Source organism: Aptenodytes forsteri, unplaced genomic scaffold, assembly GCF_000699145.1.
Source record: "Aptenodytes forsteri isolate BGI_AS27 unplaced genomic scaffold, ASM69914v1 Scaffold284, whole genome shotgun sequence".
Classification (NCBI taxonomy): domain Eukaryota; kingdom Metazoa; phylum Chordata; class Aves; order Sphenisciformes; family Spheniscidae; genus Aptenodytes; species Aptenodytes forsteri.
This window is the reverse complement of record NW_008794445.1, coordinates 1,383,311-1,410,601: the sequence shown is the minus strand read 5'-3', so window position 1 is coordinate 1,410,601 and position 27,291 is coordinate 1,383,311. Positions and strand designations below refer to the sequence as shown.

The window sequence follows — 27,291 nt, the reverse complement described above, 5'->3', positions numbered from 1 at the left end:
CGGCATCCGTCCCCCGGTAGCCGCCACTCCACTCCGTCTGCCCGAGCCCGGCAGACGAGCCCCCCTCTCCCGCAGATGGCGAGGGCAGCGCGGGGGAGAGACCCGCCGGCGTGAGGGTGAGGGGACCGCGCATCCCCGGGCGGACGCCAGCCCGGCCGGCCGGCCACCAGCGGGCACGGGAGTGGGCCCCAGTCCCACACCAGTCACGGAGGGGGCGATGGGCAGGTCCGGGAAGAAGGACTTGCGTCTCCGGTAGCGCATGGTGGGACTCGCTCCCCCCTGGGACCGCTTTGCTCAGTTGCTTTTAAGAAAGGGGAAGGGGAAAAACATGACACGGATTCTCCCGGTGAAGCAGAGGAAAATGTACATCCCAACGACACGTAAGTACCAGGCGGCTCTGCCCGCTCTTCCCAGAGGTCTCCCGCGGGCATGAGTCCATGCAGAAGTTAACTCTGCAGTCCCAGAGAAGGAAACCTGCCGATCCCCCCCCCGACCCCCCAACTCTGCCAGCCCAGCCTGGTCCCTACCAGAGAGCTCAGCCCCGAGGTGAGGCGGGGGGAGTCCTGAGCTGGAGCAGGGCCATGGGAAACAAGGTGGACAGGAGGGGAGGGTGGCAAGAGGGGCTGCAGGTTACTGGACTCTGTGGTCCCTCCCAGCTTCTATTCCTGTTTTGTAACCAAGTCTAGGCTCAGCTTTTAGCATCCACCTCCTCCTCTCATTCAATGCAGAAATATATTTTTTTTTTTTTTTTCCTAAAGAAAGCGGTAGCACCAATTTACCATCTCTTCCTACCTCTCTGCCTTCCTCCTGCTCTCCCGATGTATGGCCCAGGTATATTCTGGCAGCACCTGCTAGGGGATCCCAAGCCTCTTGCAACAGGTGCTATCCACATCAGGAACAGACCCCAAGCAGATGCCAACACACTATCAGTCTGAGGCCAAGGTTCCTCATCAATTCCTACCTATGTGGGTGCTGCCAAAGCAGCCACCAGAGTGGATCCAACCCAGATGAGGCACTGGTGTCCAGTGGCTGTTCTCTCAAACTAGCCAGAATGTGTGATATGGCATTTGAGCTGGTAGATGGTACTTGGCAAAGTTAGAATGGCACAGACAGACCATGCCTGCTTAAAGATAAAATTTCTCCACTGCAGCTGTCTGAGCAGGAGAATGAGTTTATAGTGAATCAGTGCTTTGTGTTGCATGCCTGAGCATTTTTGATAGGGCTTTTGGAGCCCTGAAGCTGGGTTCACTGTATTGCTAAACCACAGCCTGAGCAATCGCTTTGAGGCCTGGACCCCAGACACTTCCCCAAATGCTCTTCAGCCCCAGCACGAGTGTCCCCATCCATATTTGATATTTGTAGGGCTGTCTCCAAATGCTTTTTTTGGAAATTCCATTCCATGCAGGAGGAACATCAAAAGGGATTCCTAACTATGTTCCCACCTTTGAGAGGATCATCTTTTTATGAATATATTGTTCCGGTCTCTGCCACCCTTTGCAGGGATCTTTGGCCCCAGAGCAGCCACTGCCCTCCCCTTTCCTCCAACAAGTGACTGGCGTCACTGGAACAGCACTGGAAAAAAGTATCAGAGGAAAGATCCTCGAGCTTAGAAATAGAGTTTCAAATCTCTCCTACTCTGCCCATTCATTGCAGCCACTCAGGATGTGTGGGACAACCCAGTACTGCAGGACCCCAAGAGATGGGCTTCTATCAGGACAGTGTGTCACAGCCCAAGGCACCTGCAAATAAAGAAAGTCTAAGTAAGTCCAGTCCTTCAAAGCTCATTTAAGTATAGCAGGAAACATTTATGCAATAGCCTGTAGAAATGGCCTTAAGACATAGTTGCCCAATTGTGTTTTTATGGGGCCTATCAGATGAGGTTCTTTCAGCATAAGATTTGATATATCTATGGAGTCTGTTGGGTTTGCCTATCTGATATCCAAGGAATCCATCTAAAGCTCAGGTCTCCCCTAAGGTTTCCAGAAGTTGGAATGACATCTACAAAAAAAGAATAAAGGCTGTAATATTAATACATTTGTGAAGAAAGTTGTGATGCTACAGAGAATTCCATCTGGGAGAAAAGTCTCTGGAGTGTTTCTGGCCTCCTGAAAGTAGTTAATATTGGGAGTCCTCTCCTTTGAGATCCCCAGTTTTCATTTCAATAACAAAGGAACTTCAGAGCCCTACAAGATTTGTTGGGATGGGTAAGGGTGAGCCGCAGGGTCCCGGTTCTCTTCCACCAAGTCATCTTCCCTTCCAAGGAGCTAGTTCATCAAGAGGATGACCCTGCCTGTCCACACCTCCAGAAAATTTTGCCAGAGCCAGAGTGATCCTGAAAGCACCACAAATCTCCCTTGCGTAAGGTTTTCCGGGGTGTCTCTGGTGTGGAGTATGTGCTGGGCTCTGTATCTCATATCTGGAGCCCTGACAAAAGACAAAAGGCACGTCCTTCCCTTATCTGTCTCTTCTCTCCCTCCAGCTTCTCACCCAGTGTCAGCAGAGAGCTGGTGGCGAGTGGAGAGCTTGTTTGTTCAAGGCTCTCTCTGAGTGATCTGAGTGCTGTTTCCATGCCAAACCCTGATGTGACGGGCAATTGGGCACCTCAGATTAGGAAGGCTGGGACACTGCTTTGGTGTTGCAAACAGCTGGGGCAGGCAGAGACTCTTCCATTAGCAGTGTGTTGCAGGGTGCAGAAGGAGAGAGAGAGAAAACAAGAGAAAAAGAGACAAGAGAGATCTGGACTCATCCCTCTTGGTGTACCCAAAATAATCTGGCTCTTCCTTGACTCTCCAACTGGCATAACACAAACCTGCTCAGGTGCTGAGCTCAGCTCTCGGCTTGGATTGAGAGTGCAGGTGCCTTTGTTTCCACTGGTGGGGCTAACAACCCCGCGATAACCTGGCCAGCCCAAAAAGAGCTTCAGCAAGCAGGAGGATATTTAGTGAATGGGGGAGCCAGAGTTGCAATGGCACTTTGCCACTGGATGCTCTTCCCTCTTTTGTTTGTAAGGCAGCTGCCACTCATAAATGAGAATCAGGCTGCTGGTGACTATGTCCTCAGTATTGGAGCCATTAGGAGAAAATAAGAAATTTCCCTGTCCCTGTCCTAGTCTGTGGCTCTTTCTCCAGAAGATCTTTCCCTAGGGGAAAGGATCCATTGGCCCACATTGAACCATGTCCCTGTTTGTCCTTCCATGCCCACTGTGCCTCCCAGGACTAGATGGGGTTGATATTGTCCTACATCTTCCAGAGGCTGCCTGTATCCACAAACTCACCTCAACTTCCCATGCCTGTCCATACCTACACACAATTAATATGGTGATTTTATCTGTGGCTTGTTCAGCTGTCATGTCCCCAGTATCAATGGCTTTTTTCTCCTGCTCTCACCTCCAGATTGCTAACTGATCCTGCAAGGACACCGTCCCCCGCCCTCTTCCCTGCCTCTGCTATGGACACTTCTGCTTTCAGCCTCCCCACGACGGCAGTGTCAGAGGAGGGGAATGCCTCTGGCAGCTGGGCAGGCTTCACCACCCCCAACAGCTCCACCACTGCCAGCCCTGGTGTGGTTGTCAGCGGTGTCCTCATCCCCCTGGTCTACCTCATTGTCTGTGTGGTGGGGCTGGCTGGGAATTCTCTGGTCATTTACGTGGTCCTGCGGCACTCTGTGAGCGAGTCGGTGACCAATGTCTACATCTTGAACCTGGCCCTAGCTGATGAGCTCTTCATGCTGGGCCTGCCGTTCCTGGCTGCACAAAATGCCCTGTCCTACTGGCCGTTCGGATCTTTCATGTGCCGCCTGGTGATGGCTGTGGATGCCATCAACCAGTTCACCAGCATCTTCTGCCTGACAGTGATGAGTGTTGATCGCTACCTGGCCGTGGTCCACCCAGGGAAGTCCTCCAAATGGCGGACAGCACGGGTGGCCAAGGCTGTGAGTGCAACTGTGTGGGTGCTGTCTTCTGTAGTGGTGCTGCCCGTGGTCGTCTTCTCAGATGTCCCTTTAGGGATGAGCACATGCCACATCCAGTGGCCAGAGCCTGCCTCGGTGTGGAGAGCAGGCTTCATTGTCTACACTGCCACCCTGGGCTTCTTTGGGCCACTGCTGGTGATTTGTCTCTGCTATCTTCTTATCGTTGTGAAGGTTCGTTCCTCTGGCAGGCGGGTGAGGGCTCTGTCCTCCAAGCACAAGCTTTCAGAGCGCAGAGTGACCCGCATGGTGGTGGCTGTTGTGGCTGTCTTCGTCCTTTGCTGGCTCCCCTTCTATGTCCTCAACATAATCAATGTTGTCTGCCCACTGCCAGAGGAGCCGTCCCTCTTTGGTGTCTACTTCCTCGTGGTGGTGCTGCCATATGCCAACAGCTGTGCCAATCCTATCATCTATGGCTTCCTTTCCTACCGCTTCAAGCAGGGCTTCCGGAGGGCCATCCTCAGGCCGTCCCGCCGAGTCCAGAGCCAGGAGGTGCCAGCATGTCCCGCAGAGAAGACTGATGATGAAGGGGAAGAGGGAGAGATCAGCAAGATCACCCAGAATGGTAATGACAGGCAGGAGCACCCTCTAAGCAGTGGGGAAGGAGAAAGCAATGAGCAAAAACCACTACCTGAGGAGCCTGTGGGATGCGAAAAGAGCAACAAGTTGCATGTCAGTTATTTATGATGAAAGGGATGGTGCAGGGGAAAGAGACATTGGGACATGGGATCCCCTTCACCCTCTGTGCTTTTCCACCTCAAAGGCAATGAGAGACGTTGATACAAGGGAATATTAAAGTCCAAGACTCTGCTTAAAGATGAAGAGGGCTCCATGAACTTGTGGAAAAAGCAAGGCATTGTTCTTGGCTTTGGAAGGGACACCTGGGGTTTGTGTGGTACCAGGTAAAGGAAAGACTGCATCCAGGAAGAGCTGAAGAGGTGATGGGCACTGACAGTATGGAGAGAGCAAGGTCAGCCCTAGATTGCATGATCCATCCTTAGATCACCCAGCTGTGAAGGGCATCAGCTGCCATCTGACTGTGGCATCTCAAGGAAGTCCTCAAATGGCATATACAACAAATAGGCAACCCAGTGCCTTGATTATCTTCCTTATAAACATGAGAAGCGGTTTACCCTAAAAGAAAAACAGGAAGGAAAAATGTCTGCAGCGAAGACATACCAGCCAGTTGCATGAATGGCTGACCCTTCTCTAGCTCTCCAGTAAGTCTTGAGGACAACTTTCCTACCCATGCTGGTCGTGGCTGGAGACCACTCTGACTGCTCAAAGCCTCCTCTTTCTTTCCAGGGCTCTCATGGACTCTGGGCAGGCTGACGAGACTTACCTGGGAGAGCAAACGGGACATTTCTTTCCTGCACCTCGCATTCTTCAGGGTTTTCCTTGTGCCTCTGCACCCCGGTGGAAGGTGTAACAAGAGTAGAGAAGAAGACAACAAGGCATGGGTTGGAGGCAGGGTTTCTTACAAGCTGAAATGCCCTTTCCCTTTTCTTCTCCCTAAGCCTTATTGTAAATAAACAAAAAGCCTTTGGACTTAAAAGGCCAACTGGGCAGAACCATTCTGTGTGTTTAGGGGAGGGGGGTGCTATAGATTTGGCTCTCCTGAGAATACACAATGTCTTTGAGATGAGTTGATCTCTGTGTGGAGTAACGTTTGGCTGGTACAGGAGACCAAGGCATGTATCAGTATGGGATGGGGGCAGGGAGCAGAGGGAGGTCGGGGGATCTCCAGTGCGTGAGAGCTATGATTGCAGGAGTCTGGGCAATACTAGGAACTGATTCGTCTTGTGGGAAATGGTAGAGTATTTGGCTCAGGAGGGAGAAGAAATTATGTGTCTGCATGTGTACAAAGGCGGTTGTATGCAAAAGTTTGATCACTGGACTGTACGTGTATGAGAATGGCTGAACAGGATCAGAGATCGAGGAGTCAGAGCTGGTGGGAGACGTGCGTGGGTTGGGCACTGATGCTAATCTGTGTGTGGCTGTGGGGTGTGTATAAATGTGTACAGATGTACATAAGGGGGTATGCATGTGCATAATTGTATACAAACACAGATGAAGTGTGTTTATGTAATTGTGGGATGTTTAAGTGTAGATACGGTTGTGTAGGCATGCAAATATATATGGAAATGCGTGTGCACATGCTTGGGTAAGAGTGTGAGAGTATGTGTGTTACTGTGAGTATTGGATGGGTGCTTGCTTCTGTGCATCGGTTGTTGGAGGGAAGTTGTGGGTGGGCCCGTCTGAGTGTGCAGGCTAGAGGAGCAGCAACGTACGAGGGTGGGTGGGATGAAGGTCTCTCCACTTTGGCTTCATTCCTGCAGGCTCTGCTAAATGTCTGTCCCCACACCTTGAACTTCTCCATGAATGCTGTTGCTAAGCTACAGCCACCAAGAAGACTCTCATACTAGAGCCCTTGGTTATATCTGGGCACTTTTCTCCACAAATAATTTTGAGAAATGGGAAGGAGGGACCCACCAGGAGGAGACATGCCTCCCTGAGGTCAGGAGATGTTGGAGGAGGCAGTCTGTGGAGGGTCAGTGACAAGAGCTGGCTGGGTGATGGAAAGATGTCTCACAGGTCACTTGAGGGAAGGCATGAGATGTGAAGGGATGGCATGGGGTCAGGTGTGCTGGGACAGAAGGCAAAAGCCCTGGACTGGGAAGCAGAACAAGCTGCAGCACCTGAGGATGACGGGAACAGAACAGCTTTATGAGGAAGCAAGAGACAAGGTCACCCAAAGGCGATGTGAGAAGAAGTGAAGGCCTGGCAGGCATCAGGGGAACTGCAGTGCAGGGCACCTGAGTTCGGGAAAGGACCGTTGCAGGGCGTCAGGTGAGGAGACGTGTCCTAGCCAGGCCAGAGAGCAGAGGAAGGGTGGGAAGGGACTGCAAACATGACCAAGCAAAAGACATTCAGCTGTGCTCTCAGCCACTGGTACAGCTGTCACCTCTCTATGGAGAAAGATTGTCTGTATGAATCCTCCATCCTCTTGTTTCCTCTTTGAGCCCGGGATCCTGGTGCCAAGCTGTCCATGCCCGTAGGCTCAGCCTCGGGAGCTGAGCTACCAGCGATACCACACAGCTATTGCTTAGCTCCTCTTACAGAGTGCGCTTGCTCCCCTGAGCGTGGGCAGTCAGACACCCAGGAGTGCAGGCTCCACTCATCGGGAAAAGAAAGTGCTTGGTAGCCAGTTTCTATCCTCTGCTACCTCTTCACATCTCCTCCTCCTTCCATCCATGCACCAGCTGCCCACACTGTGGGCCCCAGTGAGAAAAGCAGCCAAACTGTTCATGGGCATGGGATACACAGTCTGTTGGACTAAAAAAGCCTCTTTTTTTTTTTTTTTTTTTTTTTTTTTTTTTTTTTTGCCTGGGGAGCTCCCGCAGCATCCATTGGATGAAACACAATCAAGAAATCCTAGCAGAAAGAAGATGAACTGCCAAAGCTCCTGCCTCTATATGGGGCAACAAACAGTAGGAAGATTAAAAGGTCTGGCTACCAAGTGGTCAGATAGATGGACAACACAGCACTTTAAATGGGGGTCTGTGTTGCTCCTCTTGCAGTGAGGAGCAGGGCAAGATGAATGCTGGGCACCACTGGCACAGCAATCACTGCAGGACAGAGGAGAAATGGTATTAGCTGGGGACCATATAGCGCTGTTTATGGTTGATGACCAGGCACTGAAGAAGGCATGTGACAGTGAATGAGGACCTTGCAGGAGGCAGCTCAGATGGGTGGGGGGCAGATATAGGAAGGGTTTCCTTCTCCACAGAGTGGCTGCCCAGCTGCCATGGGGAGATGGGGGAGTTCCCTGGCTGCCAACATGCTTAACAGAGACACCCTCCTTCACCACTGAATTGAGCTGAGACTTCATTTCGCACGCCTTTGCAACTCCATCTGCTGCAAGTCACCACTCAAGAAACTCCACCAACTGGTTGGCTTCTTAAAATACCTATATCTCTGAAGAGCCCAAGCACTGCAATGCCAGCACCAAGCAAGTGCGCCAAGGAGACATCATTTTGATACGTGGAGTCTGAGCCCACTAGCAAGACAGCTCTGCAGGGGAGCCTGCTGGGGAAAAACCAAATGTGTTCCAGGGAGACCTGCAAAAAACTGGGGTTCTTTAGTTTAAACAGGAGTTTAAAAGAAAAGAGTTACAAGCATCATATTTTTCTGTCTTGTGTTTTCTTCTCCCCCCTACGCCACATCCTATTTTTCAGTGACAAATTGGGAAAAAAAATGGAGATGAACCAAAAATAAGACTGGAGGAGGGAAAAGAAAAGGTATTTTTTGTCCAAAATTAATGAGGAGAAAAGGAACGCTACAAAATTCTGCAAACTATCACCATTGATTAAAAGGCTGTTTTTCACAGGAACAGACATTTGGAATCACAGACGGTAACCTCACTGCCTCCTGACCCCTGCCTCTCTCCTCAGCTCTGCCTCCCTCCTGGTGAACCCCCAGCTTTTTCTGTGGTAATAGCATTAATCCGACTGCCCTTGTGATCCCTTTCCCTCTCCTGATGATGGTGCGGTTGACTCTGGACAACCCAGAGGCCACGGGGACCGTGCACAGTGGCTAAGTGAAATTCTGACCATGTTCAGGGGGATTTGTTCCAGTCAGATGTGGAAATGGATTTTTCTATTCTGGGTGCAGAGACACAGAGATAAGGGCTCCATCAAGCCCTGTGCTGCACAAAAGGTTTTATTCTCATCACGTAGAGATTGGAGCTGCAAGACTAGAAAGGGCCGCAATGATTTCAGCAGCATTGTGCAATGCCTTTTCCCAGCAAACATTTGATCATAGACGGGGTGTTAAAGACACGGCGAGCCCATTCTGCCAGCTGCTCAGGGAGTTCATATGCACATGTCAGAGTGCACAAGAGCAGATATAGAGGCATATGTATGTGATGTACATACATGCATACAAATGAGTATTCATGTGATTGCATGCCTGTATGTGTGGGTACACGTGACTGTGTGAATGTGTATAAATATATATACATATTCATGTCTGTGGGTGCTTTGATTCAAGTATATCTATGTGTGCATGAGACCGTATGTGGCCACCCACACAGACGCACACATACCCAGACTTGCCGCACCTCTTGGCCTAAGCATGAACACAAGAACACAGCATACACACCTTCATACACACAGCCCAGGCATGAGCTAAAACTGGGAGATGACAACTGGACCTTGCAAATGACCCTCCCCACACGTGGACCCACCATACCTGCACACCCAAGCACATTTCTGCCAGCCCAACCGTGGCCCGAGGCAGCTTCGGACCCACTCAGTGTGACCCTTTTGCTCTGCAGTGGATCTTCAGGAGAGAAACTGGAAGGGCAGTGAATGGCGATCGGGGAGGGGTTCCAGCGTGGAGAGGCGAGGGTGTGTTTCCAGGCTGTTACTAACAGCCCACGCTTAATGTCATTTGAAGCTGTTGTTAGGGAACTGCTGTATTTGTCATCAGCAGGGAAACACCGCAGCTCAGCTCAGGCAACAGCAAAACTGTCCAGGCCACGTTCTGCTTCAGCTGTTATACAGGACTGTGGAATAAGGGGGTGTGGGGAGGGGGCAGGAAGCAGTTAATCAGTTGTTGTAATAGGGTAGCCAGTAGATATAAGAGACAGGCAGATACAAGAGAGGGAAACACCCTTGAAAAGAAGATGTTCCTGGCTCTCCTGAGGATTCAGCAGAGAACTGAAATGCTTTATCTGCTCGAATGAGTGGAAAATATGCAAATATTTGCTCATGAAAACTTGGTGTTCTTTGCCTTCCCAAGCATAAAATATGCAAACGCCACGCACAACGCAGCCGGCTCGCTCAGATCTCACACTTACACGTCATGCACAAACACACACACACACACACGCACATACCCGGCGCGTCAATGCAGGCAGCTAAAGACACGTGCCCGGGCAGCAGCATGTCCTTCTATACATGACACACAGGGCCGTGTGGAAAGGAAATATGTATATATATATGCCTTGACTCACAAACCGTGCGCGCACGGGCTGTGCCCCATCACTGTTTCCTTCGGTGGTCTTTAACCGGAGCAGCTGCTAAGCTGCGGGCGGGAGTTCGCAGGGAGGAGGAAGGAACGTGAGCCCACCCCAGTTCCCCCGCCTGCCCTCGGCCACAGGTGCCACCTTTTTCTCGGGTTTCGGGTTTGAGGCAGGACCGCAGGGGTGCTGCGCGAACGGCTGGCCCCAGCACCCCCCCACGCCCCGAGGCGCGGGACTGCGGGCGCTGCCGCCGAGCCCTGCCCGCTTGTCGCACAGCCGCTCTTTTCCCACCTGGAAACGTCTCGGGTTTGAGGCAGGACCGTGCCCGGCAGGGGTGCTGCGCGAACGGCTGGCCCCAGCACCCCCGCACGCCCCGCGGCGCGCGGACTGCGGGAACGAGGGATATTGTCGGGACTTTCGTCGGGACCCCTCTCCGACACCGCTCTCTTCTTGGAAATCCCATGCAGGTGTGTGGGCCTGGAGATCCATGCAGAGCCCTCTGTTAGACCCTCAGAGGCATTGTAGCTACTGCAAGGCATCACGCAGTTTCAGCAGAGATCTGTTGCTGTGAAAAGCAGCAAACTTTACCACATGGGTGTCAAACAACGCCTATGCCCTATGCCTGAAGCCAGAGTGATGAACATGCTCGTGCTGGATCAAATGGCTAGACACCATGGCAGGACTCTTGCCCTATTGACTGGTTTTAGGACCAGACTCAGACAGCGCTACCAAGCGATGGTGGAACCTCTCTGTTTCACCCCCGCCCCCGGTGTCAGGGTGGTTCCCTTAGTGGGAAGTACTCATCACAGATCCAAGAGTTTCTGTGAGCTCTTAAACAAAAGCTTCTCCCCTCTTGCCACAAAGTGCTTGTTTCTTTGGTGAGAAAGCTCATGGGTACCTCTAAAGAAAATTTTCTTGTCCACCTTTCTCAGCACTCCTTGTGCGAGTTGAGAGGAGAAGACAGCACAGGGGTAGAAAATCCTGGGTCTACATAGGAGTGGATGGGAGGAGGAGGAGGAAGCATTCAGGTGCTGGGAAGGGCTCTAGGGAAGAGGCAGAGAAGCGGAAGGCAGCAGGCTCAGCTGAAGATTATTTTTAAGAACTAGTTCAAACAGGCTGCAATGTCACCTGCTGTCTCACATCCAGCCAAGCTGTAGGGCCTAGACGCTCACAAGGCAGCAAAGTCTTGCTGGTTGCAGTAGGGTTAGTGCTTGTAGTCACATGCCAGAGTTTGGGGTGGACACTGGCACAGTTTCTTGCCTCAGTGGTCTCACAGGCAGGTTCACAAGGTAGGGGTAGGAGATGGGACACTCAAGCTGGAAAAGCTAGCTATGGGGAGAGGGGCAGCCTGGATTGATGTGCCCTTAGCTGCAACACACCTCTGACTGACGCAGCTTGTCAGCCAGTCTCTGATACACCATTCAGCTGTGTCTGGCAGACATGCGGTGTCTCGGACTAGCTGTGGGGGCAGTGGGAAGTGGGAGACAAGCTCACCCTTTCATGCTCAGTGTCGGAGACTGCCAGGTCTAGCAACAGCTTTGCTCTAGTGATGACTACAGGTGAACGGCTCTTCCAGCTGCTCCTCAGCCACGTGGCGTATCAGCAATGCACAGCAAAAAACTGTAGCAGCTTTGCCAGGCCTTGATGTCTGTGTGAGACAGACCAGGCTGCCGAGCAGCCCACAGCAGAAATTCCTGCTGGCAGAAGTGCCCTCAAACTCAGCGACAGCCTGCATAAAGCCAGGGAACGTGTCTTTCCTGGTTAGTCCAGGCCCCACATGGGCAGAAGTTACAAGAGAAATGTAGCCCCGCAGCTGATGTCCAACAGGCCTGCACATCCTCAGAGATGTACAGGATATTTTAAGCCAGTATTTTCATACTGTGTTGGTGCTCTTGGGTAACAAGGGCTGGCTGTTACACAAGCCTTGTGCACAGCCGTGGAGTCCACAGGCTGGAAAAGATTCATCTTCCCAACCCCCTCTGCAGCCTGGCCGGAGATGATCAGCGATCCCCACACAGCAGAAGGCCTGCTCCTGTTAGAGGGTAACCTGGGGGCACCCCAAAGTACCAAAGCTTAAAAACTCACTGCCACTTTCCTGTGTCTCATGTGTCCCCCTCCCCGTTTGCAGGCAGGAAAGGCAAACTGAAGGGACCCAGCCATGGTCGGGCAGTGATAGAGAGGGGGTGAGCGCAGAGCAGTGCTGCCCATCACTTCCCAGATCTTGAAACACGTGTGAGCTCTCTTTCCAAGGGTAGCAACGGCAGTAGCCAAAAGCCTGAACTTTGCTTCCAGAAGGAATTAGCTGTTGAGCAGAGCAATTTGTGATGCTGTGAGGGGTGGGTGGAAGGAGAGAGGGAGCGAGAGCCAAGCCTGACACGGGCCAGAGCAGGGGGGGGAGGCACTCACAAAGGCCTCGGAGGCAGGATGGAAAAGACAGTAATTACATAAGAGCACTTGGCGAGCATCTGGCTGGAGTCAGCTGGGCCCCGCCAGCCCTCCCTCCCCGTGCTGCTAACCAGGAGCAGCTGAGGATACGGATAACCCAGCGCGGGACCCCTCCGTAGAGGAGCAGAGGTAAGAGGTCCTCCGCTTCCCCTCCCGGCTTTCGATGCTCTTGGAGAGTGGGGGCAGAGGGGTGGGGAAAGGGAAAGCAGCTGTGGTGGAGGAGAAGCAGCCCGGAAGGAGAAGAGAAGGGGTTGTTTCTCTGCCTCTTGGTGCAGATGATAACCTTTGCTCCAGAAGGTTTTGGTGTGGGAGGAGCCGTGAAGGACGAGTGTGTGGGTGTTTGTGGGTGGATGCGAGTATGTGTGTATGTGTAACAGGGTAGGGGGTCCACATGTGCAGAAGGGGAGCTGAACTGCATACAGCGGGTGGAAAGGGGAGGAAACATCAAAGTCATTTCTTTACTTCCGTACCTGTGGTAGAGAGGATTAATAGGATGGAAGCAGTCCCTGGGAGACAGCCAGGCTTTATCCCCCTACTTTGCCCTTTTGGGGGGTTGCAGGAGAAGGGAGGAAATGTAGAAGGAGCATGAAGCAGCTGCTTTTGAGCAGGGATTGTTGCAGTCCAATCTGGCCAGAGCTTCCCTGGGCTGCCTCCAAGGCAGAGTGTGCGATGAGGGAGAGGGAAGATTGTTGAGCACACAAGGTGCCTTCAGGCTTGGGTTACACTTAAAAGCGTGGCTGGCACAGGGTTCTTGGATAGCATTCTCAAAACTCCTAACTTTGAGCACTTGGCCATACAAGCCAAAACCTCCTGCAAATGTGGCTGCCCTGCAAAATGTTGCTGGTACAGCCAGTTCCCTTCAGGGAGCAGGGCGATATTACCTTGGCAAAAGTGTCTTTACTGGCATAAACTGCTGCCCAGCTGGGCAATGCCACCAGTGCAAGGCTTTGTCTGCTGGCTCCCCGCGGGTCCCTGTTCAGTTCAGATGAGACATTAAATATAAAGTCCTGCTCACTGCCCACTGTGGGCTGTTCTTGCAGTTAGATGAGAAAAAGGCAAAGGCCCCAGCTGATGAGGTCCTCCACGAAGAATGTTTGCTTGGTTGTGAGCAACTCAGGAGTGCAGATGGAAACGAGGGCAATGGCCTTCCCTGCTACCTGTTCCCCTTGGAAAGGTAGAGGCGGACAGACATAAGGCAGAGAGCTGCAAAAGGGGGTAATGTCATGGTTGGAAATAAGCCAGGCAGGAAAACCTGAGGGAGTGAGCCACTTCAATAGCTTTGATGGGACAGAGAGGAACTCTGCCTTTACTGTCAGTCTCTGAGTTTTCATGCACCCCAGAAAATTTATTGGCTTTCAACAATAATACTGTCAGCTGCTGAAATCCCCACTAGCAGCAGGTGGGAGTAGACAACACAACTGATCACAAAAACCTGCTTCTGTCAGCTGGCAAGGCTCCATTAGCAGGAAGTGTAGCCCTAACCCTTCCCCCTCTCGTTTTCCAAAAGGGGAAACTGAGGCACAGGCAGACGTGGGAGACTTGCGATGGGTCTCATTGCATGTCAGTGCTGGAGCCCAGCTAGGAACTCACGAACGCAGCAGCAAATTTCTTGGTTCTCTTCCTGCCCCGGCTGGGAAGCATGTTTGCTCCATGTTCATTGAGCTCCAGGCTGACAGGCAGCCTAAGAATACGTCCAGGCCTCCCAGCCCCCCTTCCTCCCTTCCCCCCAGCTTGCAGCACATATTTTCCCAGAGTTTTCCGCTTGCTTCTCCAGTGGTGCTGGGGTCCTGCCAAACGCCAGCCACTCTCTGGGAAGCGGGGCCTCCCATTCCCAAACCAAACAAATGGGAGAAGGAAAAAAAAGAAAAAGTCCAAGCACACGTAGACACACACAAAACCCTTTCCCCTTCAGAAACCTTGGAGCCTTCTCCAGCTTCTCTCGGAAACTGCAGGAGGCACAGTGCTGACTTGACACTTCTGGCCCCCGCAGAAGAGAGCTATTGCCCATCTTTCCTTCTGCCTCCCAAAGGTACATATGTGCACCCCCACCGGGTATAAGTTCTCAAATCCAGTTTTGCTGCAGGGTAGGAGCCCCCAAAATCCTCTTCCCAATCAATTCTGCAGTGTAAGAAAAATGTCCTGTCCCCCGCCCCCCGCACTCTTCCCCCCCAAAATGCCCTTCATTCCCAGGTTCTGGTACAGCCACGTAGTGCTCACCCCAACAGCACAAGCATGTCAGCTTGGCGCCAGGCTGGGGCCAAAGATCACGGCCAGGGTTTGCTCCAGATCCTCAGCTTTGCTGGCAGGCAGCTCCCCACAGTGGGGCTGTGCTTCAGGCCAGGCACACCCCTCCCGTGCGAACTGCTCAGCCTGGGACCTGACCTGGGGACGTGACCGGGGTATGACACGCGTCAGAGTGCAAGGCCTGGGGCTCTGCCCAGGGAGAGGGGATGACCAGAGAGGGAAAAAACTGATGCCTCTCCCAGCTGGCAGATGAGCCTGCTAGAAATATCATGCCTGGGGCGAGAGGCCGCAGTGACATGCAAAAGAATCAATGCAGGAGAGAATGAAAGATGAAGTTTGGGGACTATGAGTGGGACAGGCACAGCTGAAGGGAGAGCATGGCCAGCCAAGTGAAGGGCTAATGCTTGGGATGAGGGACTAATGCAGGGGAGTGAGGGCAGAGTCCTCCACCATCCCACCTGAAAGAAAGTCTGTCTCTTGCACCGATGCACCCCACCTTGACCATCCTGAGATGCTCAGGGTGGGACACTGCCCTGCTGCCTATCCACCCTTTGCACAGGGTGCAATCTGTGCTGCCTGCATTTTGCTGACGAGGGCTAGGCTGTTTGGAAGCGAAAAGGCAGAGAAAAAAAACCCATATATAAGGAAAAGGCACTACATAGGAAAGAGTTAAAAGGCGCAGAAACCCAAGCCGGTTTGCAATGGAGAGCCCCAAAGCCAGGGAGGGAAAGGGAGGGAGAGGAGAGGGGAGGGAGCAGGTCCAAGCCCAGCTTGCGCACCCAGTCAGCACTCAGCAGTGCCTGTGCCAAGAGCCAGCTTTCTTAAAGCCATGGGCCCGGGGGCCGGCTTTGCAGGCGGAGGGGAGCCCGCGAGCAGGGGCTGGGAAGCACAGAGGGGAGTCCTCAGCCTCGGGGGTGAGCTGCCACGCTGCGCTGGGGTGCAGGCAGAGGGAAGGGGGGCAGAGGCTGGGAGAGGGGCTTTCTCAGCTTGTTTGCGTGGCTGTCTTTCGTAAGCATATTTCTCTGCAGGCTGCCTGCTCCGAGCTTTGCTTCCTTCACCCTCTGCAGCGGAGCAGCTCCCCTCTGGTCTGTCTGCAAAGGCCTGGCACTGCCTGCTGCTCTCAGATGAGCCAGCCATCCCTTTGGGAAGGTGCTGGGGTTTGTCTGAGAACACAACTCAGCAGTGGTGGGAGGGCGCTGAGGCACTGAGAGGGATGGGATTTTGTGGGGGGAAGGAGGGGGCTGAAGTTAAGTTCCCAGCCTCTCTGCAGAGAGATGTGGGTCAGACTCTGGCTGGGACAGAAGGGTTGTTGGGTTAGACTCCCGTGAAGAGTTGATACCTAGTGACTGGAGGACTGGAGAAGTTTTTTACAGCCCTCCCCACAGATTCAGCAGCCTACCGGAGCATGCTTTTGCTGAAGGGGCTGTGTGGTTTGCCATGTCTCCTTCCTCTATCCCAGCCTGGGGACTGAATCTTCTAGTGGCTCCAGTGGTTTGCCTCATGAGGGTCAAGCCTTCTTCCAGGGTTAGCACCTAGTCTCCATTGGCCTGGGCAGAAGGGCGTGGGGCATCCTCTTTGGGCCATGCGGTTGCTACTCAGATTGCAGCCTTGAGCCTCCAGGGACTTCAAGCATGTAAACTGCCTCCACGGGACAATGCCATTTTGTCCCACCCCTGGCTCCAGCCACAGCAAGATGTTTTGTGGTGATCTCTGCTCCATCGCCTGGGTCCTCCCCTTCTTATACCTCACCCTGGTGCTTCCTCATATCTTCCCAGGTCACCATGGACATAATTTACCTGCGCACACCCCTGGCCTTCCTTCTTCTCCCTCTTGTTGTGCTTGGGGCACCCACTGATGAACCCAACCTCACAGAACCAGCCCCTGGTGCTTGCAAGCGCTGTTGTGACCCACTGGACTCTTCCACAGATGCCCCACCGCTCCCTCCCAGCCACCACCACTTGCCCTACCCTATGCCGGAGGTCCGTCCCTATATCAACATCACCATACTGAAGGGTAAGTGCCCATCTTGGCCCTGGGATGCCAAGGCCTGCTCAGGGACCGGTGCCACTGCAGTGGAGGTGACAGCTGGGTTGCTGGCATGCTGGTTATGCTAACAGACTGCCAGATGTCATCCTGAAGGGTATGTGCCCACACACACTGTGCCCAGGGTTTAGATGTTTTATGCTGTGATCAAGAGTGGCCTGGGGGGAGGGAAGTCAGTGCATATCTGTGCTGTGACCTCTGTGTCTCAGGATGCTGCCTGCTACCAGCTCTTCCTCCCTGTTAGCACAGGAGTGGCAGTGGCAGCCTCTTGCCAAGCTGGGAGGACACCTTCCTTGCCTCAGACTTCCAGAGTCCTGTAGTGCCTGAGGGAAGGAGCAGTCTCTATCCAGCTGCAAAATAAGCAGGCTTGGAGGGTAGGCATTGGCACTAGGGAAGGCTGTGGGGAAACCTTCTCCAGCTCCATGGGTCACATGCATTTTGGAGCGGGAGGAGGGCAAGAGGAGGCAGCAGCTATTTGCAAGCACCTCCAGGCTAACTGGCAGTGACCCCCAGTTCGTTCCACCCTGCTGTGGCTGGGTTGGCTAATGGGAAAATGCTCCCTAGTTTAGATCAGCTCCTCCCTTCAGGGCTCCCCTTTTAGCCTTTGCTGTGGGCAAAAGCCTGTTCCCAGCTGGATTCTGCTCTACTTGCTTATTGTTGCTCTGTGGTTCCTCTGGGCTAGCTGGGCAGATATTCCCTCTTCTCTGCCCAGCCTGGAAACAGCTGCAATCCATCAAAGCTCAGAAGTGTGTCTGGGGCAGATAGAGGCCTGGACTAGGGTGGGGTATTGCAGGGGGACCTGCAATACCATGCAGGGGATGGAGAGGAGGAAAAAAACAAGGCACAAATTTGGGATGCTGTCACTTGTGCTGGAGGCTGCTCTGACCCCCATCTCTTCTCTCTATACACAAAGTATGTTCTGGTGCTGCTCTCTCTCTGTATTGATGCCTGCCCAAGTGTGTGACAGGCAACACACAAACTCCAGAGTAGAACTGCAGTATTAATTATACAGGATGCCCAAAGGATGCCGGTATTGTCAAAGTACCAGCCCTCTAACTTGCACTGCACCATCCACCAAGTCCAGCTTGGATCTTTTCCCTCTGACCCACCTCATAGTCCCTCTCTAGTCATATTCTCCCACAGGCATTAGCACTTCTTCCCCTTCTCCAGCCTACAGCAAGAACAGTGTGCACACAACATGGATAATTGGGTCATAAGAGAGGTGTGTAGGAGGGCAGGGGCTGTGGTGGAGGTAAAGGAATGTGGAGGAGGAAGAAGGGGTCAAGAACCCCAGTGGCACTTTGCACTGCTGGGGTCCCTCTCAGGCTGAAGTCTCTTAGGGACAGGTGCTAGTGCCTCCAGCAAGGCTATATCATGTGGTGAGCAGGGAGTTCGTAAGAGAAGAGACCCCAGTCGCACCCAGAGCTCTGCTAGCTCCTTTCCCATGAAGTACAATGATATTGTGACCCTCAGGAGCATTTCTTCTTCTGGCATTGTCCCATCCTTGAGCAATCCTCTGCCTCCTCATTAGGCTTTCTCACTGCCACTTCCACCTCTCCCTCTGGTTTCACACAGGAGTTGTGTCCTCTGCTTCCTCTTGTAGGAGAGAAAGGAGACCGGGGAGAGCCTGGGATGCCAGGAAAATGGGGCAAGGAAGGACCACAAGGTGAGCGGGGTGCCCAGGGCCAGAAAGGCAGTAAAGGACAGATGGGCACAGCAGGAGACCCCTGCAAGCATCAGTATGCTGCATTCTCCGTCGGTCGCAAGAAAGCGCTGCACAGCAGCGAGGGCTTCCAGGTCTTGATCTTTGACACCGTCTTCGTCAACCTCTACAGCCACTTCGACATGTTCAATGGCAAATTCTACTGCTACGTAGGTGGACTTTACTATTTCAGCCTCAACGTCCACACCTGGAACTTCAAGGAGACCTACATGCACATCATGCACAATGAAGAAGAGGCAGTCATCTTGTATGCCCAACCCAGTGACCGCAGCATCATGCAGAGCCAGAGCCTCATGCTGGAGCTTCAGGAAAATGATGAGATCTGGGTGAGGCTCTACAAGCGGGAGCGGGAGAATGCCATTTACAGTGATGATGTTGATGTGTACATCACCTTCAACGGGTACCTGGTCAAGCCCAGCCTTGACTAACTGCCTCTCCTCCTCCTTGGGGCCTCTTAGGCCTTTTCCTTCTTCCTCTCTCTCTCTCTTTACTGCCCGCAACCACTGCAAATCACTTGGAAATGGGCCTGTCAAGTCTCAGGCACTGAGTGTGAAACTTGCCGCACTGGCTCCCACCTCACGCTCTCTTGTAGCCAGGCCTGTATGTGTCCACTTACAGTGTGACACTACCATCTCTCGCCCCCTCACCTCATGACCCCAACTTAGGTTATTGGCTTCTTCCAAATCTGCCAGCGAACTGTGTCTGGCACTTAGGGTCCTAGAGCAGGAGGAAAGCTAAAATGCTGCTCCTGGGGATGTGTCCCTTCTTGGGGCTTCATACACAAAGGACTCCTGTAGAAAGGGCTAGAAAGTCCCCACTGCCCAGGTGCATCCTGGCTCCTCTCTGTCCCAACCAGACATGCCAGTTTTGCAGCCTGCAACATGGCCTTAATGTCACCTCTCACACCTGTAGTCTGGAGAGCGGACTGGGGTCTGATGGCCTCCTGTAGCACAAGGAAGGAGCGGTGAGAGACGATACTGTCTTTCCAAAAAGGGGACTGTTGGCCTTCTGAAGTATGTCATTGGCTTTCCTTAGATACCCTTCTGGGTCACAGAGTCCAGGTTGGCTGTGAAATCTAGGCCTGGTGGGATTGTCATCCTCTGTGCCAGCTCTAGCCCTTTGAAGAGATGAAGGGCCAGACACTCAGCCAGACCCTTCGGAGGCATTTGCTGTTGAATCAGTAGAGCCCAGCACTCTGTTCCCACTAGGGATCATAAGTACAGAACGAGAGAGACACAACCCTACCAAACCTCCCTCCCAAACCTCCCCTGGGGTGCTACTCGGTCTCAGTTCCCCAGCTGTGGGAAGCTAGTCCACACAGTGAACCCAAATCTGCTTTCTTCTTTGGCAGAGGTGCACCCATGCCCTTCCCTTGGTATCAGCAGTCATCCCTAACACTTGCTGATGTGAGGGGAGACTCAGGCCCTGGCTCCTGCGTGCCATTACGTTGTCCTCCTGAAGGTGGTTCTCCCACATTGGTATTGAGGGACTGCTGTTTCTGGACCTGAGCTGGAGGCTGTAAGGGCAATTGCAGTTAAATCAGTTCCAAACCTGGGCAGGTTGGCACCTCTTTGCCTCTGTGGTGGAAAAGAGACAGAGGTGAGACTACAGCACCTCGCCCCAGGGTTGAAAGCTTCCCTGCCACATGCTCTGTGCCCTTTTCTGGCAATCTCATCAGAGCGACTGAGAAAAGCATGTGGCTAAAACAAACCCTCACTCTTCTTGTCAGGTTGGAGATGTCGCAGTGGGAAAGGAACGCCAGCAGTAGGGTTTTCTAGTACCATTTGTACTGGTCTCACACTGCTCTCACTCCCATCCCTCTGGGATTGCTACGGTCCTGGGGGAGCAGGTGAGGCTGACTCAGCACTTTGGGAAACCTACTTCCACATGTTGTGATGCTCCTGTAAACAGCAGTGCCAAGAGTTGTCTCTTTCTTGAGTCTCAGGACAGGACAAGCAGGAGAAACTGTATTTCTCCTCTGCCCATCACTGATAGTGAAGTCTTCTGACTTATCTAGCTTCTGCGGTCTCATGATTAGCCATGGTGTCTGCCTACAGCACCTGGGACTACCAGAGCTCTCCCATAGGAGATACGCATCATTATACAGGACTAGGTCTGGTACACTCAGCCCAGGATGGCAAAGGCACAGGGACCCAGGCTAAATATTAAAAATGAGCTTGAGAGAATTGCAGGACATTTTCTCTCTTGCCCTGTTTACTTACCCTCCCTGCTTTGCTAAGGAAGCTGTACAGACTGGAATGAGTTTCGGGTACTTTCTGCCCTGGATCCTCCCCACCACTGTCACTGAGGCAATGGGTGTAAAAACATGGTTTCACTGAGGCAAAGCTGGGTTTTTCCCAGAGAAACATGTGATGATGGGATCATGGGAACTAAAGGAGACTGTGAGTTTCTTCCCCTCCCTTAGCAGGTCAAGCATGTGGAATTGCTCAGAGACAGGATTTCAGGCAGTAGAGAGGAAGCAGCATGCTGGAGGTGATGCTCAGGACCGAATCCCTTTCTCTCTTCCTCAACAGGGTGCAAACCCAGATATTGTCTATTTACAGTGTATAGTGCCCCTGTGTCTCCCTGAAGAGAAGCAAGCCTCTCTAACACTGAATATCTCCAGAAACAAGCTTCCTTCTTCCTCCTTTTCTATTTGATGTTTGAATGCCAGTGATAGGTCTCATGTACTACCCATGAGCAGCCAGATGGTGCCTGATGCACATGAGAGAGGAGGGCAGGGGGACCAAAGGGTATGTTTAACAGGCTTCTTGGTGCTAAACAAGGTGGCAATCCCTTGGTGCTAAATCTCATTTCAGGAGTATTGGGTGCTTTCTGGAAGGTGTAGTAGGCTGAGTTGTAATGTACTGTGGAATTAATGGTGCTTTATGTTACAAAACCAAACAAACTCCAAGAACTTTTGTATTTTTTTTTTCCAGTAGTATTAAACTTTTTTCCCTGGTTGTTTTGCACTTAGATCTGCTTTTCCCTCCCAACCTCATCCTTCTAGCTCTGTTTATTGCCAAATAGTGCAATAGAAAAGACACTGACCTGAAAGAGACAGGTGAAAAATCTAACTCAGGTCTGAAACTTCCCTGGGCAATCCTTGGCAATCTTCTGTCTGTTTCCTTTGTGGAGAACCATAACTTTAAAGCTATTTACTACTTTGACACTTCTAATTACGACAACCCTCTCATCTCTGCTGGGAAAACTTTAAGCAAATTCAAGGTAGGATTCTTTGGAAATTACCAAAAAAACAGGACAACACAATGGGTTGTAGGATTAGGCTTCAAGTACTTAATTAATTCTATTGAGGAAGGCTGGGCTAATGCTGGACTTCTCTTAAGGGGGATCAGACCCTTTATCTTGTGGAATTTTTAGCACATCCTTCTGTCAGGTACTTAGTAAGCGTGTGTGTTTTCTGTTTTCCCTGTGGTGTTTCTCTTTTCTCTGCCAAGAGGTAAAAGCCAGGAAGTGCAGAGTAAGAGGGACATTAAACTGTTGACTAGACACTTGTGCTTGCTAACAATGGGGTGGGTGGCAGTTCCAGAGTTAAGCTGGACACACATTTTTGGAAGACTTGTGTGTGATGGGAAAGGCTTGAAGTTCAGGTCAGAGGTGGAAAGCCAAGTTGCGATTGCCCATAAAGTTGGGGAAAACAGGGAGACATGAGGGGGGCGTGGAGACTTGGAGGCTTGAATGGAAGATCTAGGAGCGATAGAGTCCTAAGGACAAGGAGATGCCTATCAAGGTCTCAGTACAGGTCAAAGAGGTAAGTGGGGATTTTTTTAGCATCTTTGGGGTTTGGACTGAGGGGACTCCTACTGAAGTGGAGGAATGGACAAGAAAACAAGAGGAGATGCCCATATAGAACCTTCTGTTTTGACTTTAATTCATCTTCACACAGCTTCTCCTGTGGTTTGACATGTACCAGATGCTTTGTTTGGCAAGGGAGGGAAAACATAATCATACACATCCTTACAGGCCTCTTTGGTCCTGTGTCAGGCCCAGAGCTAGGGCTATATATATCCTAGTAAATGTGATATTCTGTCAGATCGGGAGCCCAGCCTTCTTCGGGTTTTTTATTTACTTCTGAGGAAGCAGATAGAAATGTGTCCTCAGGAAGTGCAGGGGTTGTGCTGGCCCCTTGAGGTGAGATGCTGGTAGATTGGAGGTGCCTTTATCACACTTACAAAAGGTGAGGAGTGAGGGAGGAGGGAGGAGCGGAAATGTGTAGCCAGACCTTCTAGAAAAGTTTTCTATGATTCATTCCTTCAGCCTGGCCAGTTGGAGAGGAAAGTGCCACCTAAAGAGACTTTTCAGCCAAATCCCTTGGGGCTAAGATGCATGCGTGACAAATGGAGTCTGTAGCTGGTGCCACCCATCACACCGTGGATGTCCGGCTGGGGACTTGCCACAGGTGAGGCTCAGCTCAGGCAAGGTGGACCCTGCAATGGTGTTGAAGGAACGAGGGGTAGACTGGGTCAGACCAGCCCTGCTGCCCTGCTAGTGGGTGCAGCCATGCCCTGATGGCCACAAGACCTCCAGTCACCTCATTCACCCCAGGGCTGCGTCCTTTTCCATTCAATGGGGCTGCCCTGTGGTATGTAAGCCTGGGGTTGGTGACAGCCAGCACCTCTCTCCTGGGCAAAGCAAGAATGATGCCCTGTAATGGGCAGCTACAGCACTACCCCTGGGGCCGTGCCTCTCTTTTCCCCTGAAAGACAGGTCCAAGCTCTGCTGCAAAGGGCTCTGTGGCCATGTCTCAAGCTTGTTCAAGGTATGTGCCAAGGGGTTGGCTCTTTAAACTGGCTTCCTGTGGGTTTGTGGTCTTGCAGGTATGAAAGGTGGGGGAGTGGGAGAGGAGGTAAAGGGCAGGATATGGTGCTGCCTCTGGGGAAGGAAGCGCATGTTGGGGCCAGCTCAGGAGAAGCTGAAGGCCCTGCAATTGCTCCTTGCCCTGTGATAGCTGTGGGAAAGGGGAAGAGAGAAGCAGGGCAAGAAAAGAGTATAAAAAGAGACCTGTGACCCTGCTGCAGGCACTCAGATGGACACAGGTGCACATGCCTGCACCCAAAGCGCCAGGGAGGGCAGGGGTGCAGCATGGCAGGACCTGGCTCTGCATCTCCCCTGACCCTTTGTCAAGGGTGGGCCCAGCAGATGCCAGCAGAGCACCCGCCTCACTCCATCCTGTGCATCACAGCTGGATGCCATCAATGGGTTGAACCTGTGTCAGATCCTCTATTTCTCATCCTCCCTTTCCCATTGCTGGCTGGGAGCTGCCGTTGGGCCCAGAGGGCTGGATGCAGACCCTGCCCGTGGCTGTGTGGGTGACAGGGCACAGCTGCATTGCCGAGGGCCATCATTCCACCGCCTCGCGTGGCATGGCCCTCCTCTGACCACAGTGGGAAAACTGGCATTTGCTGAGCCATGCCGGGCTTCAGAGGCCAGCTCGGTGCCGCGCTCTGCTATGACACCCACACATGTATGCAGACACATGTACCAGCCCCATATGGACATCTCTCACCTTCCTGCCAACGGAAACTGTTGCCCTTTGCAAGCCTGGCTCGCTCTGAAGATGCTATCAGGAGGTGGGTAGAGGGGGGCTGAGGCTCCAGGCCTCTTCAGTACAAGCACAGCTCCCTCATCTCATGACATGCCTCCCCCCTTGTCCCACAAGCCCGCTGTGATCTCTCTCCCCACAGTTATACCACGGTGAGTGCCAGAGCAGAAGGTTTAAATCAAAGGCTTCTGACAGTTTCTCAACGCACAGACCAGTCCCATCTCTTGAGTTTGTGTCACTTTTAACTCAAAAATGACCAGGGAATTATTGCAAAATCTCACCTTTCCCAGTCTCTGTTTGCAATGACTAAAATGGGAGGGAGCAGGATGGAGAGCTCTTGGCTTGGAGAAGCTAAGAAGAAGGGGCTCCCCATCGACCTGGGAAGGCTGGGAATCCAGCCTCGGGTGAGTGGGAGGTGGGGGGCTGGGTTGTTTCTTGATTCACTTTAACCTACTTGCATCCATGCCTTCAAGAAGTGAGGCTAACCTGCATCAACCTCAAAGCTGCTGAGGTGCCTCAACTGCCAGGGAGTCCAGGCAACGCAAACTGCAATGCACCTCTGAGGTGGGAGATGTGTCCAAGCCTCACTGGTTGCTACTGAGGACAGTTGCAATGCTTCAAAGTAGCCAGGGGAAGAAAATGCCCAGGGAGAGGAAGGGGGACAACAGGTCTCCTGTCTAACTGACTCACATCCTGTAGGCATCATTTTCACTGTTCTGGTCCCCTGCTCTAAAGTCCTGACCACTCTCCAGGTGTTTGATATAACAATGTCCTAGTGCAAAACTTGGGCAAACATCTTCCATGGGATGCCTAAGCCTCACTGCATTCTCCTGCTTGCCCCACACATGCTTTTCTGGGCTCATGGCATTCTCCCATTTGCCCCTACACACACTTTTTTTTTCCCCTCATGTGTCCTCAATTCTTCCCCTGAAGTAGTGGAATGGAGCAGAGCACTAGAAAGGACTTTCCAGGCAACCAAGCCCTGTACCCTGCAGCCAGAGGCAGCAATTCAGCAGATCTTTTGGGCCAAGGGCCCACAAAACTACCATTACCACAGTCCAAAATGCCTCCCAAGCCCGTGTTTCACCTGACCCCCACTTCTCTCCATGTGGTATGCTGGTGGCATTGTTTGACTCTTTAGAAGACTTATGCAGGCTTTTACAATTGTACCACATTTCAAGCTTGGTCCTGCAAGGCTTTGAAATGTTTTTTTAAAATTCCATTTGTTCATGATATGTCAGAGTCTGAAGCACTCCCCTGACCCCAGGACAGGCTTGCTTCTCCTCCCCCATTCCTAACCCTGCCAGCTGTGGAGGCAGAACAGCTATGCCTTCATTGCAATGGCTAGACCAGGCAGGGACAGTGGTGTGTTGGGTCAGCCCATGACTCTCTTGTCCTGCAGGGTGGCAACCCAAGCTCTGGGGAAATGGAGAGAGGATCACTGCATTGCCTCGTCTTTGCTGCAGGGCTTTTTTTTTTTCCACTCCCCCCCCTCCTTTAAACTCCTGTACCAGCCCTCCTCACCATTGCGAAGCACTGTGCCGAGAGCTCTCTGAGTGCAAAGTGCAGGGGAAGCAGTGGGAGGGTCAGGTGAGGACTGAGAAGGGCGAGAGGAAAAGGTCAGTGACGCAAGCCCAAAGCGATGGCTCTCAGCTGAGCTGCTCTGCTGTTTGTCCGTGGTGCGCTATTTCTACTCAGCAACAATTCACACATCTGGGGACCACAACTCCTTCCACCACCCACGCTCTTCCTCCCCCCTCACGGGGGCTGAGGCAGGGGAGGGGGGAAGGAGGGAAAGATACTACACCAGGCTGCCAGCATAATTTCCAAGACCAAAGGTAAAAAAAAACCTGAGCAGTCCTTTTCAACAGCCACCTTCCCTCTGGACACTGAGCATCTCTAATGAAGGAACCTGCTGCCTGCAAAGGAGGTGGGGAGAATAAGAAGAAAGGGGTGATCCTTTCTCTTGGGGTGCAGGGAAGGTCAGCACTGGGGAACTGTACTGACACCCTCGTCCTTGAAACATAAAAGCAACAGTGCAGGTTTCCCCTTAGAATTAAGGTCTCACCTGGGTAGACCATGGCTAAGGGAAGGGACCCTGGTGCCTGTGGGCACATGTTGTCCTTGGCCTGTTTCCAGGGTAAGCATTCAAGTGGAGCCAAGCGCTTGATCCTCTCTGTGTTTCCCCACTCAGCTGCAGCTGTGTGTGAGTGCACGTGTGTGTGTTTGTGTGCGTGAATGTGTGCACAGGTGCAGGCAGAGAGCATGCCCCCCGAGACCTTCTCCACAGCCTGCTCCCGACTGTGGGGCAAGGTACCCTGCCTAAAATAGCCCTCCTAGCCCTGTGCTGGCTGTGAGGGCTGCAATTGCTCTTTTGAGCTGCAGGGAGAGGGAGGATGAAATTATGAACTGCTTCAATGCTCTGTGCCCTTCTCTGCTTCTCATGTGGGAGGTACTGGAGCAACAGGGAATGATATTCAAAAGGGCATTCCCCTCCTGTCCATGCATGCTGCTCTCAGGAACAGAAGATGAGGAAAGTGACACCCTGGTCTTGCCTTTCTCTCAAGGAACCAAGTCCCATTTCCCCTGGGACCTCCACATCCCGTTTTCCAAATACAGGCGCAGTCAATGGGACAGATGTGGTGAAATGTGGCTTGGGCTTTGTGTTATAGCAACGAACCTGAAATATATCACTTGTAAAGGGCTCTGTGTTGCATCTCTCAAGGAGCACCTTCAGGCTCCTCAGACACCATAGTGGGGAAAATAGTAATTTCCACACTGCTTGTTTTTTCTCCAAGTGGTGGTCTTGCAGTGTTCACCAGGATCTGGTTAGTAGTCTCCAGTAACAAGTAGCCTTTCCTACTCCAGCCCCCGTAGCCAGAAACTGGGCTCTTCAGTTGTGTGCAGCCATACCCCAAAGCCTCATCAAGCTGCAGAGCCGCTCTGCTGCAGGCAGTTCACCTCAGAGGCGGGCTCCCTAGGAGGAAAAGTGCTCAGAGGGGCAAGCCCAGAGCTGAAACCCTGACAGAAGGTGGGCTCTCAAGCGGGATGAGGAGCCCTTTGGGCTGACTTATTTCATAAGGCGGTACCTCACTTGGAGTGAAGTGCCCTCAAGTCCTTGGGTCAGGTTGTGGACCTGACTTCACCTTTCCCTTCCATTCCTTCCATCCAGGCACACTGGTTGTGACCATTGCCTTTCTCATCATATCTTCTGCCTCCCAAGGTGGGGAAGAAAGAGTAAAGCACTCATGAGCAGTGATATTAGAGGGGAAAATGGGG

General features: G+C 52.4%; 2 protein-coding genes across 2 annotated transcripts; both read left to right on the top strand.

Annotated features, from left to right (window-relative positions):
- The first annotated feature begins 334 nt into the window (after positions 1-334).
- On the top strand, positions 335-4,653 carry SSTR3 (somatostatin receptor 3). The gene is made up of 2 exons (XM_009289954.1): positions 335-380; positions 3,393-4,653. Exon 2 carries the CDS (start codon positions 3,448-3,450, stop codon positions 4,651-4,653), a length of 1,206 nt encoding a protein of 401 aa, XP_009288229.1. The 5' UTR covers positions 335-380; positions 3,393-3,447.
- An 11,811-nt stretch (positions 4,654-16,464) lies between these two features.
- C1QTNF6 (C1q and tumor necrosis factor related protein 6) lies at positions 16,465-18,877 on the top strand. The gene is made up of 2 exons (XM_009289953.1): positions 16,465-16,696; positions 18,330-18,877. The coding sequence occupies exons 1-2, from the start codon at positions 16,465-16,467 to the stop codon at positions 18,875-18,877; spliced, it is 780 nt and encodes a 259-aa protein (XP_009288228.1).
- The last annotated feature ends 8,414 nt before the right edge of the window (positions 18,878-27,291 follow it).